Raw genomic sequence first — 21,365 nt, 5'->3', positions numbered from 1 at the left:
ACCTCAAGAAAAAATAATACACCAGAACCACACAAATGCTCATTTGGAAAACACATTAACTGCTTTTCAAGTAATATTATTCTCTTTCTTTTGGCAGAAGCAGCGTTAACTTGAAATTAGGTGGTTGTCTATACCAAAAGTATAAAAGAGATGGTATCTATCTGTAGACATGGCCCATGTTTCTCCTTTCCAAACAGTGAGTCTGGGAATAGAACGGGATTTCAGGTCTGAAAATAACATGTTAACAGATGCTAAATAACGTAACAGTGCAGAAATTTCTTTTTACAATATGTCTTCCACCATTCCCAAGATAAAGTTTCTGCATTTTAAAAGCTGGAGGTAATTTTGTGTTCAGCATTTTGCTTTTTAAATATAAAGGTAGGTTAAATGAAGCTTAAAGAAGGTGAAAGACATTGGAAAATTACAATTCCTCTCTTGATATTCAGTAAGGGACTAAGTAACAAAAAAGGATCTTAAGTGCTGTTGAGCTGCACAGGTTTTCGATGTGCTAATTTTGAGAGAGCATCTTGGTAGATTACACCTAACTCTGCTACAATGTATTGTCCCCACCTATTCCAGAGCCTTGGGGACAAAGAGCAAGTGCAATCAAGCAAACCTTAAGTCCGCGTCCTTACAAACATCATTGAAGAATTTCAAATGTCACAACCTAGGAACTGCCTACAGATTAATGACTCCTTCCCGCGTCAAAGGCCTAAGGCCAACCTTCCACAGCAGCCTATCTTCGCTTTCTGAACGCCCACCTGTTTTCCTGAGGCTGTGCTTCCGCCAAGGGGCCGCTCTGGGAGCACGCGCGGGCCCGGCGGGCCCCGGCCGCCTGCTGCCACCTGGCGGCCGCTGCGCCCCACACCCAGCATCGGCAGGCGCGCACACGGAAAGGCCTCCACGGAAAACAGCCGCCATACTAACTGAAATCACCCGTCTGTTATAACGCTGTTCTCCCACAGTCAGAACAGCAGCAGCAGCAGCTCAGGCGGCGCAGGGTGACTGCCCACCTCACCCTTTCCATCCCAGAAAAGGACCAAGGCGTGCTCCAGGCATTGGTGGGTTTCCTTGGCACTGACCCCCGACCGGTATTCAGGCTCTCTTCCTCAAAAGCCAGCGTAGACCTGAAAAGCCTTATTCCTCACCAAACCTGAGCTGCCCCCACAGAGAGATTTTCCTTCTGTGGCTCCACTCGCATCCATCACTCCAAAGGTGAGATTTCTTCCAGGCTCATGGTCTTCTGACTCCTCTTCCAAAGTCTCCCTGTTCCAGGGAGGAGGATGTGGCATTATGGCGGGGTACAGTCACAGCCTAATAATAACTATAGCCCTACTGCCCTTCCTGTCCACACGCAAAACACTCACCCAAAGCATTTCACTCTTTATACCAAGGCAAATACAAGAACTGTTTTTTAAGGCAGTGAATGCTGTAGGAATTACCCTGTTCCTCTCAAATGCACCTAGTATAATGCAGTTCAATACAAAAGCAGCAGCCTCAAGTGCTTTCATGAGTCTTGCCATAGTTACCTTGTTACTCTTATTAATTTTATTTATTGATTTTTTTTTTTTATTTCTTTTTTTTTGCTCCAAAGTTAGAAAGTGTAGCTCCAAAGGCAGCAAGCCCCTTATGAGCAGGGAAATCAGGATTTGGTTAATGATTTGAATTTAGTTATATGTTACCTTCAACCTCTCCAAACAACAATTTAATGACTAAGGAGAAAACAATCCACGAACACCACACTGCAAATGAAAAAGAAAAAAAAAATGTAAAAGGACCATAAGAGAAAAATAAACACTTCACTTCTAATTCAAGCACACAGAAATAGTGAGAAAATAGAGCTAGACAGGGCATGAAGTTCTCAAGCCATTTATCAGGTGCCTAGTGCAAGGAGAGAAATATTACTTCTGGCAGTTGTTTCTCTAATCTATTTTTAAAGGCATAAATATAAGAGGATTCACATTGTTCCTGTCTGGATCCCTTCTTATCTTTTACAAAATCACCTTCTAGAAGACTCCATAACCAAAATCTGAATGCCCAAATCGGTTGTGTTTGGATTACCCCATACTCCACGGAAAAAAAAACAAACAAACAAAAAAACTGACCCAACAATATTAAATGCCAAGAGTTTTTAAAACAGCTTTCAAAACAGAAACAAGCAAAAAATTATACTTCAAAAATTAAGGATTTAAAGAAGCTAACATGATAGGTAATTCGAGATAATTCAACCACAGCCGTACAGTAAAATATTAAAAACTGAACTGGGAACTACACAGGTGAGTAATGGAAACAAAAATGACAGCAAGCACCTTCCACAAGGAAAGAGGCTTTTTATGAAAGAATAAGAAAACTGACTTGTAGCTGTGCTAATGTAGCTATCAAAGTGACATATTTTTATCCTTTCCTTCTTTAACAGAACCTTGCTCACATATTAAGCCTTATCCCTCAAAAATGTTTAAAAATATGTTAGGAATTCTACTACTTTTGGATTCTATTGCCCTGCATTATACTAGTGTAGGCAAACAATCTACTAAGATGAGAAAATTAGCTCCAAGATATAAAACCTTTTTTTTTCTGCTCCTCAAGATGCAGACATGTCTTAGTCTGTTCTGAAGCCAAGAATGCTAATAAGTGTGCTGGCCATTTCCAACCATTGTGGGTCAGTCCACAGCTGAGCAGGCACTCACGCGTTTCAAAGGCATCCTCCACATTTCTCAGTACATTTCAACAAGACGAAATCTCTTTCTGAAAGTCTCAGTCAAAACATAAGCAAGTACCTTACTCTGCATTGCTGCTCTCAGTTACTTACCTTAACATTTACAGGGAGAGAAAACAAGGAAAGCAAACATCCTACCACCGCACCTAGATAAGGTAACTCTAATCTGAAAGACAGCTTACTGAAAACAAAAATTTGAATATAACTCTTCTTAGTGGATTATCTCCAGTATCACCTCGAATAGCAGGAAAGCAAATTCTGGAGTTAAAATCATGAAATAATGATAATTAAACAGTAACTCAGAATAGCAAATGCTAGATGAAGTACAATTGATGAGGTGTTTATATGTTGCTATACTACAAAAACAGTGACTTACACAAAGTGAACCAATTCCAGCCCGAGCTTCAGGACATTATTGACACTTAGGAAACCAGTCCCGATGTTTTCAGCATCAAATACCATTTTTACAATGCCTAATTTGTTCACATATGCAAGTGTTCCTTGAGGAAGCAAATAGCAATATTTATGTACAGACATTTAATAAGTAAGACCAAAGTCACAATCTGTTGTGTTCTGAGCATGGCCAACAAAGTCATGCACCTTGCTTTCCTCGCTTATACTAATGGAAACAAGTACTCTGGATCAGCACAGACATCCGATCCTAATCCTTGTCAACCTAGCCACCACCTAATCTACTATGAGTTTGACACCCTGCAGAGAAATGTCTCACTGAATTTGTAAATCTATTACCACTTTTATACCTAGACAAATTATTGATCTCCTTATCTGTCAAAGTAATAAATATATTTTTGATGGAAAATCCAGTTTTACACAGTTTTAAAGGATGATGCCTCCAATTTTAGGCCTGTTCATTCCTAGGTAGTTGTTTCTTTAAAGAGCAAGTAGCAGTTGAAATCTAGATGTACATTATGAAGGAAATTGATTACAATTTACACATTTCAGTCTGAGATTCACACCACCTGCCTTGCCACAAGACAGTAACTTCAAACAATCCCTTTGTCTGCTGCAGAAAGTCACAAGCTGAGAACTGTAAAACCACAACATCCTGGAGAAGAAAACATCTGAGCAACAGAGTGAAAAAAATGTAAGCACACGTGCACATAAGATCTGCTGCAAACCCTGTGCTTTTTGGTCTCTGCTTTGCCACCTAGCCCACTCAACTCTTTCAGATAACAGCAGCAGCGGTAGAAGATCATCAAAGCAGACAGTTTCACCCCTAATAAAGGAACTGATTCTCAGGCTCAAAGCACCTAAGCAGCGTGAAAGAGCAAATCCAGCTCAGCCAAGGCAGCTGAACCAGCTAGCAGTGGATAAGCTTGTGCTGAGAACACGGACCAGGTACATCCGCATTGCCTTAGACTGAAACAGCAGGAAAGCATCAAAACAAAAAATACCAGTATTATCGGATACTAACAAATTTAGTGCAGTGGATTATTGACACAGAGAACCTCAATCCTATCTGTAACTGAGGCAAAAACACCGTAACATCTGCTTCTGAAGAGTAATATTACAGCAAGTTGAAAAAGCACATTCTCCTCCCCCATCCAGACTTTGAAACAACCATGACAGTACTGTTCATGGCAATGTGGTGAAACAAAATATAGTTTCATCTGTTTTGCAGAAAAATTTATTTGGTCTCCATGCTATCAAAGGCTCAGGTGATCATTTCCCACTAATTCTTTCAACGTCAATGATACTGTTTCCTAATTTGAGACATTATTTCAAGTATACATTTCTATTAAGATTACCAGTATCTTGATAACACCCAAATGAATGAATGAACACAAACAACTAGATTTTCAGTCTACATTCCACTTTGTGTCTATGAAATTACTACTTTAACACTGTAACTGACGGATACTGTGAAGCAAGCTCCCTAGAAAAGGGAACTAAAGCTTCCCTTCTGCTGCCCTTTTCAAGATGAGCAGAGACCATTTACATCCAGACAGGAGTCCCTCTTGCAAGTCTCCTCATTAGTACAAACACCACAGCTTCTCCATTAATAAAACCATTGAGGGCCCATTCTTCTCTACCCATCATGCTCCAAACAACACACTGCTCTACCTTTGGTTAAGCAACTGTTGTACCTTACTGTTAAGCAAAAGGGAATGATGTAAAATACCCACCCACAATTCTTTCAGCCACCACTCAGAACTGACCTCATTTTCTAAGTACTTCAAGCACCTGACCAGTTACACAAATCTTTCACACAGTAGATTTAAATTCATCCCAAGAGAATCCAATCAAAAACAAATGGTGGTAATGACCATCAACCATCTAAGCTAGACTTCTTTATTCTCCTACAGAACAGAAGAAACCAAGCACTACAAAGACTTCAAGACTAACATTTCAGACATCTTACAAAGAAACCTAACATTTCAGACAGAAAAGACAGGTAAAACATAAAACCAGAAACCACTCTAGAAATAAAGACCAATAAAGTAAAACCAGGAAGACCAACAACCTCAGCTGATACAATTAAAGAAAAGATGATTCTGAGACACACATCAGCGTATTAGACTTTAGCAAGCCTGGTGCCACGACATCAGTGACATTCCCTTGTTGGGAAATGTCCCTGAAGTGACAGAATTAGAAGACATGTATCACTTCAAAAAAAAAGACAGACTTGCATACAAAATGTTTGGTTCATCCCAAAAGTTTTCTGTAAAGTATCTCACATTCACTCTAAATAAAAAACTCTTTCAACAAGACTCAGCATTAATTCTGAATGTCCACTAAAAGAGGCTACATTTGTCTTTGGCTAGTGTAAGTGAAATGAGCCAAACCAATGTGTCCCATCAGTGATGCAAGACTGCATCTTAATTAAAAACTCATATCCAGTGTGCTGGTGAGCAGAAACATACCTTTGATATAGGAGTAACTTTATCTTCATGTATTTCAAGATGCAGACACTTACCCAGGACAGCAGAAACCACAAGGATAAATTGAGAAATGAACAGTTATTCTATCCCTATGTTTGCATTTTAACTTCCCAATCTTAACCTGCAGGCACTCAGGAACATGACTTAAAATGCACTTACATTAATAGCCTAATGTCTTCTTGTATAAAAGTATAAACAATGGTTATGGCACTTCCTTTTTATATCTAACCATGAAAACAAGGAACCTTCAGCAGCCATCAATGTTCTTTCCAATGGAAAACGAGGTAATCCTATTTTCTTGGTTTTTTTAAAAAAAAAAAAAAAAAAAAGAAACCCCTCAGGATATCCTATCTTCCTCAATATTTTGTTCTAAAAGGGTAACAACAGGAAGAAAAAGATACCTTTATAAGGAACAAAAGGCCAGTATGAGCAGTGTTTTTCAAAAATACAGCAAGGGTTGACCACCAGTGTGAAGTGTTCACTCCACAAGTGCCAAGTTTTTAATTTAAAAAAAAAAAAATTTACAACAGAATATTACAAACTACTAGCTTCAATGATCAACAAATAAAACTTTACAAAATGCAAACAATGTAATTTCCAATTGTGGAGTGAGATATCCCAAGTTTACAAACACATCATCTTTTTGTTTATGCCCACTTAAAAATCATTTCCAGTCTGCTTTATTTTCCATCAAATACAGTACATTTATCCAAACAAAAGCATGTACATTCAATATAGAACATTTTGAGCAAAGCTACAATCTTAGTTCCCATTCACAGTATTTTTAGTGCAATGCACTAACAGGGCCAAACAGTTCTCTATCCATAAAAGCATTTTTACTCCTGATCTTGTGATCAACATTTAGATATATTTTATACAAAAAAAGTATATATGAACATGAGGCACCTCCCTAAGTAAGGGAGTGAGCCAATATAAAAAACATGGTATTTCTTCTGATGTACAATACCTTTCAAATTGTAGCAATTTGACACAAATCACTAAACAAAATATTTTCTAAAAAGTAAAAAATAAAAAATAAACAAACAAAAAACCCCAAACAAAGAAACAAAAATCCACCAAAAAAAAACCCCACAAAGCAAACAAAACAAACAAACAAACAAACCCCCATGATTGCATGAAACCTGCCAAGACCTTCATAATGGTAGGCATGCAAATGTTTTACTACAATCTTGATTAAAAGGTTAAGAAAAGGTATCTAAAACATTTTCCAATTACACAAAGTCAAGTGCTACCCATAGTGGTCATTCACGATTTTGAGAGAAAATAGTTTTTGAGTTTCTCCCAAACTATCCTCCCTTTTTTATTAACATTTAATGAAATAAGCTAACATTGTAAGTGGTTGTGCACAGATTGTCTATAATACATCAGCAAGCATTCACTACCTTCATATTAATATTAGTGTGTTGATCTTTTGAAAATAAACTGAAAAAATAAACTGCAACTATCATTAAAGTGCTTGTGTATATTTTTTTTAAAAAATTAAAGAATAGAGGAATGTGGATATTCTTGTAAACTTCCTAGATTTTTCTATGAACCTTCCAAATTTTTCCTATGAACCACATACAGAAATAGAATTGAGGTCTTTGAAGCAAATTCAGCACAGTGAAATTCAGACTGTCCTTGAACTGCAAAATTAGTCAATATGAACAAACTGAATTTATGGCAAATACTAAAAATTAGTAGAATTCAGCCAATAAAGACTACACTGTTTGCTCTCATACATTCATTTGTAATAAATTTAAAACAGTATATAACACAGAATTTACCAAAGTAGGATATCACATCAAAGTTTGAGCTGTCCATCAATTATCATGACCAGGGAGGACCAGTATGCACGGTGAGTTTTCTGAAGATTTCCTAAATGCAGAAAAACCACCTTCTTCCAAAGCTGCTGCTCATTAACTTGTCTCTGGTACACTCTTTTTCAATTTCAGGAAGCTTGTTCTATACTGGGTCAAACTACAACTGCATAGAGAAAACTGCTAATTTAGAAGCATGTGCTTTTCACTTCAGCTACTTCAGTGTGTTGGGAAGTGGTACTGTCCTACAAGCAGTCAGAATGATTATTAACATAAGAAAAAAACCAGCTTATGATAGTACCCTTATCAAGAATTAGCAGTTCCAACAACAAACTAAAGTCTTTTTCATTCAAATGAACTTCAACCTTTCCGAACATCACTTGAACCTATCTGAAGAGAAATGGGAATAAATTAATACTTTGAGTTTACCCATATAATTCTGTTTTAAACTACGTAACACAAATAATTTATAAGGTTAAATTTTTAATTCTTATTCAAAATGCAGCAGTCACGTCCCCTCTAGAATTCAGCATAATTCAGGGTTTGACTCAGTTCATTTTTGAAGTTCTGCCTAATTTGGTCAGGATTTATTAGAAAGTCACAAAATGACAATTTAACATTAAGTAGGTGGCTATTCACTGTGAAAGCTTAACTCAAATCAAATCACCTCCCGGAAAATAGCATTTCAGAGTTGAAATATAGAACAAGGCACATATACTTAAGTTTTCTTTTTACCAAATATGCTAGAAAGATGATTCTGAATAAGGATGTTAAATACTCCTGCAAGTATCACTACAGTCTCTCTTCATCATATTTTTGTACAATCCCCAACCTTCAGCAATCAGTTGGTCATTTTAATATACAAAGTGACTGCACACAAATATTTTCTTTTTAAAAAGGTCCTCAAAAAATAGACCATCTTTAACATGAAGGCTATGGAAAACTGAGTAACTACAAATACAACCCCTCCAAGTGTAGAAAGTTCCCAGAGTACCACATAAGCAGAAGCTTAGAAAATTCTAGGCCAGACTTCAATACAAATAGATGCTTAAAGCAAAAAACTTTGATAAGATTTTAACAATTAAAAAAACTAAATGACCACAAGTCTCCAAACCTGGCCTTATAAAAATAAGCATTAAAAGAATGAAACTCTAAATTTGATGACTTCAAAAGTATTTGCAGGCGCCTAACCCATAATGATTTTACATCAAAGTGACTAAGCAACCAAATTACACAAAAGAAATTTGTTCTATGCACTTTTCTTGACAGTGTGTAAGCAATACTCATTAAAACAAAAATTTAAATTCACAAGTGCTAATTCCAGTAAGTTCACAGAGATTTTTTTCTGTTATCATCTTTACTTTAGTACTTTTAATACTTCTTCAAGCAGCCACAGCAAAGTTAATTGAGTTAAGTTATTCACACCAAAGTTATTGTTAATTTAAAAAAATTACTATTTTTAAAATGTACGCATATTAGCTTGATTACAAGAGATGCCTTACGACAGTTTAAAGAATTGACTTAGTACACTTTAATCTACATTCCATCTTTCTACAATGACAAGTTTAAACACTTTTCCAAAATGATAAAAAAAAACCAAAAACACATTTCGACATCTACTTTTGCATTTAAGCCACTAAACCATAAAATCTATGGGAAGGCATGTTTTCGGCAAAAAATCAACAACAGCAAAAGAAATGCAGTGGTATTGTTGGGGTTTTCTTAAAAAAAAAAAGAAAAAAAGAAAAAAAAAAAAAAAAAAAAAAAAAAAACAACCAAAAGAAAAACAAAAAAACCCATGACAAAACACTTTCTTTTTCCTCACCAGACAACAGCTTTAGATCTTGTACTTCTGCCTTTGGTTTTACTTTCTTCAGGTGAATGAGATACGTTTGCTTTGTGGGTTTTCTTATGATGTTCTAGAAAAGCTTTTCTGGCAAATGCTTTCCCACATTTATTGCATCGGTGCAGAGAAAAGTTTTTTGTTACTTTCACTTCAATGCCAACATCAGCTCCTTCATACTTTTTATTGGGAGAATTAGAGGTGACATCCTGTTTTGAACCAATCTGTTTTGTTTCATCCCTCTGAGAGCCTCTTTTTGTCACCTTATTTAGAACAAGATCAATTGGCTTCTTTATTGCTCTTATTTCTAAACTTGCAGTTATTTTCCCAAGGTAGCGAGGCGACTTTTTATGCACCACAGTTATGTGTCTTATCACATCACGCTTGCGACGTGTTTCGTAAGAGCAGAGTGGACACCTGTAGTATTTAACATAAATATTATTTCCATCTGTGTGTAACTCAATGTGTTTTGTTAAATTCTGTTTAGAAGTAAATTGGCGCTTACAGAGTTTACAGTAAAGCTGCTTGAAGTCAAAGCCAGCTGAAAGTTTTGGCTTCCTGGATTTTTGCTGGCCACCTGCAGCAGATGCATTGGTTGATTTAGGGGTTGATTTAGTGGTTGATTTGCAAGTTGATTTACTGGTTGATTTAGAAGTTGATTTAGGGTTTTCAGAGTCCTGTTTGACCTTATTTTTCTGTGCTGATGGTGTGTTCTTTTTCTCATTTGAATGATTTGTTCCCTTTAATTCATTCTGTGGAGAAAGCGCAATGGAAGGGGGTGAAGGTTCTACAGAATCTGCTGGTTCAACTTTTATTTCTGTGCCATTGGTAGTATTGTTGGGTCCTTTCTCTCTTTTAGAGTTCTTTCCAGAAAGAGTTATCTTGTGAACAATTTGCATATGCCTTTTCAGCATTATTTGTGAACTATATTTTCTCTTGCACAGAAGGCATTTGCATGCACTTAAATTGTATTCAGCCTTTGAAGACGACTTTTGTTTTCTGGTCTTAAAAGATTTTTTAGCAGAAACTGTATCCAAGAACAAAGGTTGCCCAGGCTTTGTAGCTATATCAGGAGTAATGGAATCCCTTCTTAATCCTCTATGAACTTCATCAAAATGCCTTCTTACATTGGCTTTTGTGGCAAATGATTTATAACACACAGGACAACTTCTGCCTAATGTTACAAGAACATTCTTATTTCGTCCTTTCGCAGAGCACTGGTTTAGTTTCTTTTTTGTTTCTATGTACTTCTTTAGCTCTTCCATCTTTTTTTTTGTGTACTTTTCGAATGTGCCGGCGTACACTGCGTCTTGAATGAAATTCCTTCCTACAGAGGCAACAAATCAACTGGTGGCCATAATCAGAATTATCCAGAGAGTCCAAGTCAGGATTTACTGCTGGTGGCTGTTCTTCAGGAGTAGGTATCACCTTGTTTGTAACAGGATCAGCAGGAGGTAATTCTACAGTCTCCCCAGATGGGACTGGGGCTGGAGCTGAAACAGCCTTGGGTTGCTCAGTGCTGGGTTCCTGTATTTGTATTGGAGTTTGATCGAGGGTATGGCTACTTTCTGTGCTCTCATCTGGGCTATCAGTCCTTGACACATATTGAAATACAGCATTTTGATTACTTTCTATAGGTTCTAATGTAATGATATATTCTTGTTTATCTACCCTTGGATAGATTGCTTCAAGAAGGTCATTTATGGCTTGACTCTGCTTATCTTTTGTATCTGGGAGGTCTGTGAAAAGAGGAAAAGGCATTTTTTTAATGATTTGGTAAATTCCAAGTATTTAAATTTCAAAGTAGCTTTTAACTGCTACATGAATTCAGTCACCAAATTTCCACAAATCCTCTTTTGTACTCTCTGAACACTCAAAGGCTTTGAGTAATCATTACAAGTTGCCTTTTTATTAAAGGCCAACATCGGAAATAACCCTCCTGGCGTGCTAATGTGAAAGCCACCTGAACTAAAAATTTGTATGACTGGAATTAAGCTGGTCTTTAAAAACCTGTATCAATTGCAAAAACAACATTGTTCGACTGAGCTTGTTCTGCAGGTGTACAACTAAGCCTGAAGTATCATTAAAAACCGATTTTCCTACTGTGGGACACAGGCACTCTTAATAAAGAAACCTAATTCTGGAAATAAGCTCTTCTCTCTGAATTCTGAACAATCCTTACCAAAGAATGAAACATCTGTGTAACCTGAAGATATAAGCAGATAATATTTTACAGGTCTCAGTAATACTCTCTTTTGAAATGCCAAATTATTTCAGTGCTCTAGTTCCCAGTGTGACACTCAAAGCATCTGCAATGGCACAACTAGGAAGCCAGGGTCCTACAGCAAAAAGGTGAGGCACTGAGATGACACAGTTCAAATTACTGTGGATAATTTTAAAGATGTGAGTCCTGGTAACAGCTAATTAAAAACCCACAGTCAGAGTTATTCCTTCCACACACCCAGCAATACATGGAAAGTGTTAGTACAAAAAATAGGCTGTTTTGTTGCTCCAAACCCGTTTTTTAACACTGAATTTTTAACAGCTTTTACAGTCAGTTTCAAATAAGCCTACCTATATAATTTTTACCATGAGTAAAAAGTCCTTCCTATTTCATAGCATCATTTAAGACTACTTCATGACTATACTGAGTGCATGAACTTTTCACCATGGTGTGCTGAACTTTTATTCCTGCCTCTTGTTCACTATCTTTTACTTATTGAAAAAACTCCCACTTACTTCAATTACTAAACTCAATTTTATATAAAGCACAAGTACTTATACAGTCTAATTCAGAGAGAGTAGTATTATTCCTTTTATTTGCACCTCTCATAGTAAACAATGGAAGTTATTTTATTTGTATGTTACTTACATGATATTTCATATTAACATATCAAAGTTAATCAGAAAGTTAAATGAAGGCTAGAATGCCAGGAACTGGAGATGAAGTCTTTCCTCAGGGTAACCTTACTTTGCTTAGAAACTGTTGCATCCAAGGTCACATGCACTTCTAGCTTTGCTTTGAAACACCCTCTCACAGAGAAGCTCTGTGACTCTCCAGCTAGCCAGGCAAGCTCATTTAAAGAAGGTGACAGTATCAGCCTTTTCACCTTCTCCTTTCAGCTGACACTACCTTTACTCAGATTAACAAAAAGTCATCACAGGAATGACATTATAACCAATTTCTTTTTCCATAAAAAATATAGTTCTTGGCTTTTTCCTCACCTCCAATTTAAGGTACCTCTTTTAATAATAAAGTTTATTTTCTACAAAGATGTTGGGCTATTCATGATCACATAGAATATGTTAAAGCAGCATACAGTGAAGTGAAGCAGAGGAGAAGAGACAGCATCACTCAAGCACAGATCCTTAAATAAAAGGGTGAACATTTAGTCTGTGTTTCATACTGACTAAGACCAAAAGACTGCATCCATGACACAAGCATTGTAAGGCCTTCCTCAGTACAGGAGAATATAAATAATATTAAGAATATTGACCCAGGTCACTTCACAGGAGCAGTCAAAGTCCATCAGAGCTATGATAGCCTAAAACTGAAACACCCTGTAAGAACCACTGCTTCCCACAAGATTAGTTTCCCAGTCTTTTGACATGCTTTTGGCATCTTTCACAGTAAAGGACAGATGGGAAAGAAAAAGGGGAAGAAGGAACAGAAAGTGTTAAGAGTGATGCTTAATTAAAAGTCTAGATGTATAAACTAGCTATCTAACTATGATATTGGCATGGCTCCTGGTTGTTAAGTCACATAAAGTCATTGCTATAGCTCCTTCAATAACATAAAAGTCATCTACATATGTTATTACAGAAATTTAGATCCACCTCTTTTTTTTGCATTTTTGTTTCAGGTATGTTTGCGTAAATGGTAAAGAAAGGAAAGTTTTTCAACTTCACATAGGTTTATTAAACACTTAAATCAGTAAGACTTACTATCATCCATCTGAAGACTTGGAGGACAATAAAACTTCTTATGAGTAATTAAATTTGGTAATCCTCTGAAGAGACTCCGGCACAATTTACACTCAAAAATGGTGTCCACATCTTTTAACAAGATATGTTTAAGTTGTTTTGTTCCTGTAATAAAAGAAATATTACACTTAAGGAAGGCTTTATATTCATCTCTTAATTCACATCATCCCACAAAAGTGGAAATATTTTAGACCATGAATAATTATAACAGCATTTTATCTTTTGTTAATGCAACTTCATTTGGACTGTAAGTTTATGATACATGTTTCAAATTTCACTATGAAGACAAGACTAGGATGAAAAAAAACCCCTCAAGGGTTACACACATTATATTTTACAGTGAAAGTGCAATCATTTACAATCAAAACTAACACCTAACACTAAGAAACAGTTCTTACTACTATGGTACTTGGTTGTTGCAATACAACTGCCCAACAGGAAAGAATAAGCACCTAGAGCATTTAAAGAAGCCTGTAGTATTTCTTTTTTAGGGTTATCCTACAGTGCGAAGAAAACACGAAACAAACAGCTATTTCACACAGAAATGGCACCTGGTAAGGTAAAAACTAAAGCATAAAATAGACCAAAGAGAACAACTAACAAGTCAAAAAATGTTACTACATGTGGATATCTGACCCAAGTCCAAGATGATGACACTTAGGCAAGATAGTAGAAACGTAGGCATATTTTCAGCCTGATGAAAGGAAAATATGTACAACTTAAATCTGAAAGATCTTTATTAAAACATAGAGACTGTGATAAAATATGCCAGCTTCCCAGACTATCACACATTGTATACAAAGATAGTTAGATCTAGCATTGTTGAAGTATTCCAACTCTTGTCATTTTTTTACACTTCAAACTTACTCCTTCATTTCTCATCTCATGAAAATTACGAATGTAAAGCCTAAAATTAGCAATAGATTACTAAATGATCCTTACCCACCCAGCCCAAATTAGAAAGGAGCACTAACAAAATTCAGCTACTTTATCTGTCTTGCTTTTTCTTAGAATTTAATTACTCAAAACTAATCAAACAAGCAAATATATAACAAACTTGGACCATGAATAAATAATACCAAACACCTATGGAACAGCAGCTGCAAGACATTCTCCAAGCTGAACTACAAGGTCAAGTGTTCTGTCATCCCATCACATTTCTCTTAAGAATTCCTTTCAAAGATCAAACTCAGAGTCACACTGCAGAACTATTTTCTAAATTAAAATCATTCAAATATTAATAATTCCACAATGGGCATTAGTTCTTCAATACAAACAGGCCTTCCCAAGAAAACTTATTTCTTGGTGCAATAGTAGTACTATAAAGCCTTTTAAATCTGAGTTTCAGCAAAGCACAGTGTCTTCTTCAACATTTCCTTAAAAATGGTATCCAAACTTGACCACCTGAGGCTACCACAGTTTCTGTCTGCTCCTGTGCCTTCCCAAGCCATATCCACTGATCTTTGAGTGTTACTTACTCACCTTCATTTGACCTGCATTTTTACAAACAGACTGCTGGACAAATATTTAGATATAGCAACAAATAAAAATTGTACAGAGTTCTCCCCAAAAGCAAGTTATTTACTCAGATCTCACCTACCAATATTTGAATTTCTGCATATAAGGAAAATCCAGCTGAACAAAACTGAAGATGCTCCATGTAGATAAAATTCCATGCATGCCCTAACAACTAACCTCAAGTCTCAAAAGAAAGAAAAAAAAAAAAAAAAAAAAGAAAACAAACATCTCCACTGTTACCCAAACAAGGGTCATACAAGTTCCTCATTCTCTCCCGTTATATTGGTATTCAGTTTCCCATTCAGGACTGAAATGGTTTTGTCCAATACAAATGACTGGATTTAAGAATTACTAGATGAGATCAAAGGATTTGTGACACATTGGAGATCATACTATATGACATGGTAGTCATGGTACTCTGGCTTCAAATCATCCTCATGCATCTGTGAAACTTTTCAAAGGTAGGAGTAAAGAAAAATAGTTGGTCCTTACAAATTAAACTGCAGACATTCAGAAACTTCTGGAAACAGCAAAAAAAAAATTAAAACATCCACTGGCTTTGTGGACACAGCAGGCAGAGGAAAAAAAATTATCTCCTTATTCTTCAACTGCAGATTGTGGCAAAAAGTCAATCTTCTGCCAGCATATGCTGCCTCCAGTTTACTGGAGAAGACTTCAGTAAGTCTTCTCTATTTTGTAGTTACATCTACTTGTATATTGTGATGGTAATGCAGGTGATACCTTGTCAAATTCTGTTAATATTTGTAAATGTTGATGTTAGAATAACATCAAAGTCATAAGAAATCAGAAGAGAACACCAGTCATAAATATCTCTATCAGAAAAACCTAAATTTATGCCTTTTGCAAGTAGTTTCTTTTTTAGAAAAAAAAATAGATTCAAATTCACTTTTTAATCTTAATGCTTTGAATGACAGAAGCTTTTGATAAAATTACTCAAACGGTTATGTACAATACTCTGTCTTAAACTTCAATTCCTTCACCACAAGGATCAAATACTCTCTTCCCAGAATGAAATGTTCCTTGTTCAAAACTAACCAGAAAAATCTCTAAGTCCTTCTGTCTTCTGTCCAACCTCCCTGATGCAGGTGACTGATGATATCAAAGTAAACTATCAGTTTAACACCTGCTGGTGAGGATCTGGAAGTAGCTCAGCGACAAAGTACCTGCAACTAGCTTATGCTATTACCAGTAGATGTTCCATTAATCTGCCTCAAGCAAAAGAAGCCTGTCACGCATATGTGAGGCCTCAAGCAATCTCAAGCAAACTCAGAAAGGTTACTAATGAATAATCTCACACCCTGCTTTTGTATTAAGTTATTGAAACATTAGTGGACAACTTAAATACTGTGCCCTTTTACAAGGTTCAGACCAGGCCTGCATCTCATTGTGCAGCAGCAGTGATTTTATACGTGACATATTTCATATACTTAAAAGCTCTATGTGAAAAAATCTAGGAACACATAGATAATAGCACTTAAGACCAAGAGTTGTGAAAATAAAATGTTTGGTTTGCCACATCGGAAGTGTAGAAACAGCTTCAAAACATTGAAGGTTTCAATCATCCCTGGCATGCCTCCCCAAACGCTTAGCTGTCCATTGCTATGTATTGCAACTTCCAAAATCAATCAAGGAACACTTTAAGAGTAATATGATAAAGCAATTTAAGACATCCAAGATAAAGTTATTTCTTCACCTCAGGAGTTTTATGATAAACTCATTAATAATAGCAGCAGAAATGACACAAACAGAACAACAAACTTAATTTTTAAGGTTTTTGAAGGACAACTATACAGCAAGATCTGTATCTTCATTACTTTCTATGAAAAACCTTATTAAAAGGAACACCTAATTCAAAAAATCTACAAATATTTTGCAAATATGCATAAAGTCGGGTGCTGGTTTTTTCCATACATTGAATAAACATAACTCTTTTAACAAGATAATGAACTTCTTAAGGGTCAGGTATGGTTTCCTACCTGATCGAAAACACTCAATGATTTGCTGAATACCAGATTTTGATGTTTGCAGAGGCTGCTGCAATAATGGAGGATCACCAGGTTCCAACAGATGCGCTGAAATATATAAAAGGATAATAAACCATTAGAAAACACTCAGGTGATAAATATATAATACCAAACTAACTCACTAGAAATGTCCACCAATTAAAGTAACTCCCCAGAACAATCTACTTGACTCCCAAAGTTAAAACCAAACGACACGGACAAAAGAGCATTACCAAATACTGTATTACCAGCATTACCAAATACTTCACAGCAGACTACATGACTTCAGTGTTGCCAATACGGACCTAAACACTGAAGCCAGATTTAAAGTAGCAATGATCATGAAAAAAAAGCACAAGCATAGCTACACAACATACACACTAAAAAAACCCTATCATAATGTTTTTAACCATGAAAACTACATTCAATAAACTCTTCAGGTTCAAATAAACTGCTGAGAGAATACTTTCTTTCTGATGTTTCATTCCACATCATATTCTTTGCAAAAGCTATTGAAACTAAAATATATATTCATCAGAATTTTTAGCCATTCCAATATACAGTATTTATGCATGTGAAAATTAATAGCACTCCACTGCTATATATAGATAAGGCAATTAAGCTTTGTCCAGAGCGAACCCCAGATTTACAGGAATAAGAACACTTCTTGAAGCATGCGTTTGCAAAATCATTAGTTAGGTCTTCTTCTATATTTCTTATTGACTAAACAGCCATCCTTGCACTTCATAAACTGTCTCCCACTTAACCATTTGGTTTGATTTTAACCCCATTTTAAGGTTTTCATTTCTAAATGAGGCACTGAGATCTCTAAGAAATTTATTTTTAATAAAGGCCAGTTGAGGCATAGTATAAAACTATTTAGAGATAATAAGTGCAAAAAGACCAAACAAATTATGACAGGAACACTGAGCTAAAAGATAAAAGGTTATAAATAAATTCTAGCTGAAAAGAATATCAGGAAACAAAGCACTGAAAAGAAGGACAACAGAATGAACACTCCACACAACTATCCTGGTCCCATAATACACTATTATATATACAAACCCATAACAACCATGACAAATCAGCTAATTATTTGGGGATCTCTAACACAATGACATATTGTAGTCTACTAGCCTACTCCCTACACTTCAAAACAAAACATTTTGTTTACAGCCTCTAATATGCATGTACAACACCTACTGACATCAAGCAGAGTTAACACAGGTGAAAGAGACGTAACACATCACTGTTAATTTGTCAGGCAAGAAAAATATTTTTGTTTCTTTAAAGCATTAGAACAACTCAAAACCATTTCACCGTCAACACAAAAAAATGTTTCTACTAACTGAACAATATCTACTCTCAAATTACATTGCACTAAAAAGGGGCATAATCAAAGTCACTCTGCTCACACTTACATCTGTTAATTCCCCAAACCGATGCCTTTCTTCTGAAAACAAAAGCGAAAGCATCCAAATAGCAGCTTTCTTTCAAAAATGTAAGTGAAAGCAGAATAATATCAAAAACATCTAATAGGTTGTCTGAACCTTCAAAATATTCATTACAGTTTCCACTGATGGCATCTTTCATATCACTCAGGCATGGAATGTAAAGGGTTGCTGTAGGACTTGGTGGGGGTTTTTCTCCTCTTAGACTAAGATCTTCAAGTTCACCAGAGTTCACCAGAGAAGACAGAGTAAAAATATAAACAACAAATGCAAATGATTGCCAGAAACACCATTTTACAAAAAACCCTGTGAAAACTGCACTTTTTGGAAACGAAATGGCCAGTTGTTTTACACAACTCCTTGCCTTCCTCTGGTCACTGCATACAATGCCCTTGTAATGCCTGAGGATTATCCTACATCCAGGATGCAAAATATTCTCTTCCTGAAATGATTTTAAGGCAACAGCTCAAGGATACAAAAAAAACCCACCATTTCCAAACAAAATTCTGAAACTTTTTATACCTAGAGCCGACGCTAATGATATACATACCCAACCTTCACAACAGTTTCTGCAAACTTTTAATGGAGGAGATACGCAAAACAGCCGAAGCATCACACACCTGGTTCACAGCATCCATGGTGATGGTGGTCAGTCTGACAACACTTGTCCCTTAGAGGCATTTTCCGTGCGCACGACCTACTTTCCTTCTACATCCAGCAGCTCTTTTCTGCTAAAATAAGCAAATTAGCTGTCACCGCCGAAGCACAGGCGGCTGAGGAGCGCGCCAACCCCGCACACCCACTTCCTAGGGCAGCAGGGCCAGGCAGGCCGGAGGCAGCGGCACCGCTGGCGCAGGAGAAAGTTCCCATTGTTTTCGGCAGGTCTCACGACGCGCTCTGCAACGGCCGCGGCGAGCACGGCCCCGCTCCCGCCCCGCCGCCACCTGCGCCTCGGCCGGCGGGGAGAGCCCCCGGCCGCCGCCCTCCCCACCGAGCCCGGCCCGGCCGCACGGCCCCGCGCCCCCTCCGCGGGCGGCCCCGCCGCGTTCCGTCCCCCACCTCGCAGCCTCGTCCCGCGGCCCCGCCGATGGGACGGCGTTCCCGGATGCCCGCGGGGAAAGCCGCGTCCCCGACGGCCCCGGGCTGCAGCGCGCCCGCCGCCGGGCCGGGCGCTCACGCGGCGCTGCCGGAGCCGGAGCGGGGCGCGCGCCGCCCGCCACGCGCAGCCCGGGCGGGAGGGGCGCGCGGCCGCAGGTGACAGCGGGCGCCGACGACGGGGCGGGCGCGACGGGCGGGTGCTGCGGGCCGGCCCTACCTGGAGAGGACGAGCGGCTTCCCCCTCCCCGAATTTAACTTTATTCGCCCCCGTCCCGCCAGAGCGGCGGCCGCTGACCCCGGAGCCGGATGGGCACGGGGGCAGGAAGTGACTGCGGTCCTGGCGGCGAGCGCCCGCCCAGTGCGCAGGCGCCGCGCTCGCCGCTCCCCGGCCCGGCCGCACAGGTGCCGGGCGGCGGCCGCGGGACGGGCCGGGGGCGGCCGGGACCGACCGGCCCGCGGGGCTGTGGCGGGACAGCGCAGGAGCCCCGGGCGGGCTGAGGCGCGGCGCCTGCCACAGGACCGACCCGCCGGCCGGGAACCGGCGCCGCCTTTGTCCCGGCGGGGAGAAAGGCCCGCGCTGACCGCCGAGCACGCCGTGATGCGCAGCGCTGCCCTGACGGCACCGGTGCCCGGACACAAGTGGGAGCAGCCAACGTCCCTGGAGCTGGCATTTCTGCCCCCTTTTAGCCTGGTCTGTGCCATTACAGTGTGAAAAAATATGACCCAAACCACCACTTGTTCTAACAGACCTACCAAGGAAAAAGATAGATTAATGTTTTGAACACCTGAAGGAAAAACTCGTGTTCTGAAAGAGAATTGTATGATCTCTGTAGCAAATACCGGCCACAGGACTTCGGTGCAATGCAGTGAGTGGCAGGGCAGCCGGTGGCTCCGGATACGTTTCTGCAGGGTCCTGCTTAGTCCCGTGCTCTTAGTGTGCTTCTGTAGGCACCTCGGGTTGTTGAGAAGGTGGTACTTGGCTTTTGCCGAAGGAAAAAGTAAGACTAGGTCTTCATACACTTAAGGAAAAACTTCTGTCGTTGAAGAAAAATCTATAAGGAATGTCAGGAATAAGCACATCATTACTGGAAAAATGCCAAGTGATGATACTAACACAGAAACAATCTGTCAAGCTCTGGATTGTAATAGCATCACTTAATAGAGAGAGGACTGATGGTTTCAGACAAAGTTCCAAGTCACATTACAGTCTGTTCAAGAGTAAGATGTCTCACACTTTCTCATATCAGACATGGGGAGAGCTTACCATCTGTGGCCATCAATTTGTACACAATAATGTCTTCTGTTAAAATATAGACATTGATTTAATCAATAACTCTTCTTTTTCCAACGCAACATGAGACCAAATTCAAACTCCATCAGCTGCATTTGGATTTTGGTTAATAAACTGGAAGCCCCTTAAGTGTCAGAGAACAATTCAAACAGCTGAGTGCCAAATAGCATCTTAACTCTGAAGTACAGCAGAAGTCAATTGAAACCTTTGTGTCAGACAGCCAAACACAGGTCATTGTGTATGTCCAGAAGTGCTCTCACCTTGAGTTTAGCTACATCCTGAGCTCTGCTGTGTTTTAGGCACACAGTGGAAGAGTCATAATCTCTACCAGCCATGCAGTTGTGTTCAGCCCATATAGAGAGAACTGGGGTAAAACTGTAGAGCTCACGGGTAGCAAAGTGCAAGGAACACAACTGTCAGCTCCAGTTCTGCAAAACAGCCTACTGACTGTTGTACTTGCCTGAGAAGTATTGAACTTAGAGAATTAACATTCCCTACCTTCCAGATGTGGGAATCAGGCTCAAAGATCATCTTACATTCTCACTGATGGCACTGCACTAGAAATATTGAAATAGTAGAGTTGTAGCTGTTTAACTTTGCATCTTGAACATTTACTATGAACATTGGTGGCCTTGTCACCAATATAATTTTACTCAGTGATCAAAAAGTGAGAAAGGAAAAATCAAAAACCAGCAAATCATAAGCCAGCAATGGAAA

At 38.5% G+C, this 21,365-nt stretch overlaps 1 protein-coding gene across 1 annotated transcript; it reads right to left on the bottom strand.

The window, feature by feature from the left end:
* Positions 1-1,688: 1,688 nt before the first annotated feature.
* On the bottom strand, positions 1,689-19,659 carry ZNF800 (zinc finger protein 800). The gene is given in 7 exon segments (XM_040063091.2): positions 1,689-1,742; positions 9,265-10,556; positions 10,558-11,021; positions 13,228-13,371; positions 16,782-16,877; positions 18,880-18,990; positions 19,575-19,659. Coding segments are annotated over 6 exon segments (2,094 nt in total). The 5' UTR covers positions 18,941-18,990; positions 19,575-19,659; the 3' UTR covers positions 1,689-1,705.
* Between the last annotated feature and the right edge of the window lie 1,706 nt (positions 19,660-21,365).

This window comes from Hirundo rustica, chromosome 4 (genome assembly GCF_015227805.2).
Source record: "Hirundo rustica isolate bHirRus1 chromosome 4, bHirRus1.pri.v3, whole genome shotgun sequence".
NCBI lineage: Eukaryota > Metazoa > Chordata > Aves > Passeriformes > Hirundinidae > Hirundo > Hirundo rustica.
Note: the sequence above shows the minus strand (reverse complement) of the source record. Positions and strands in the feature narration are given on the sequence as shown.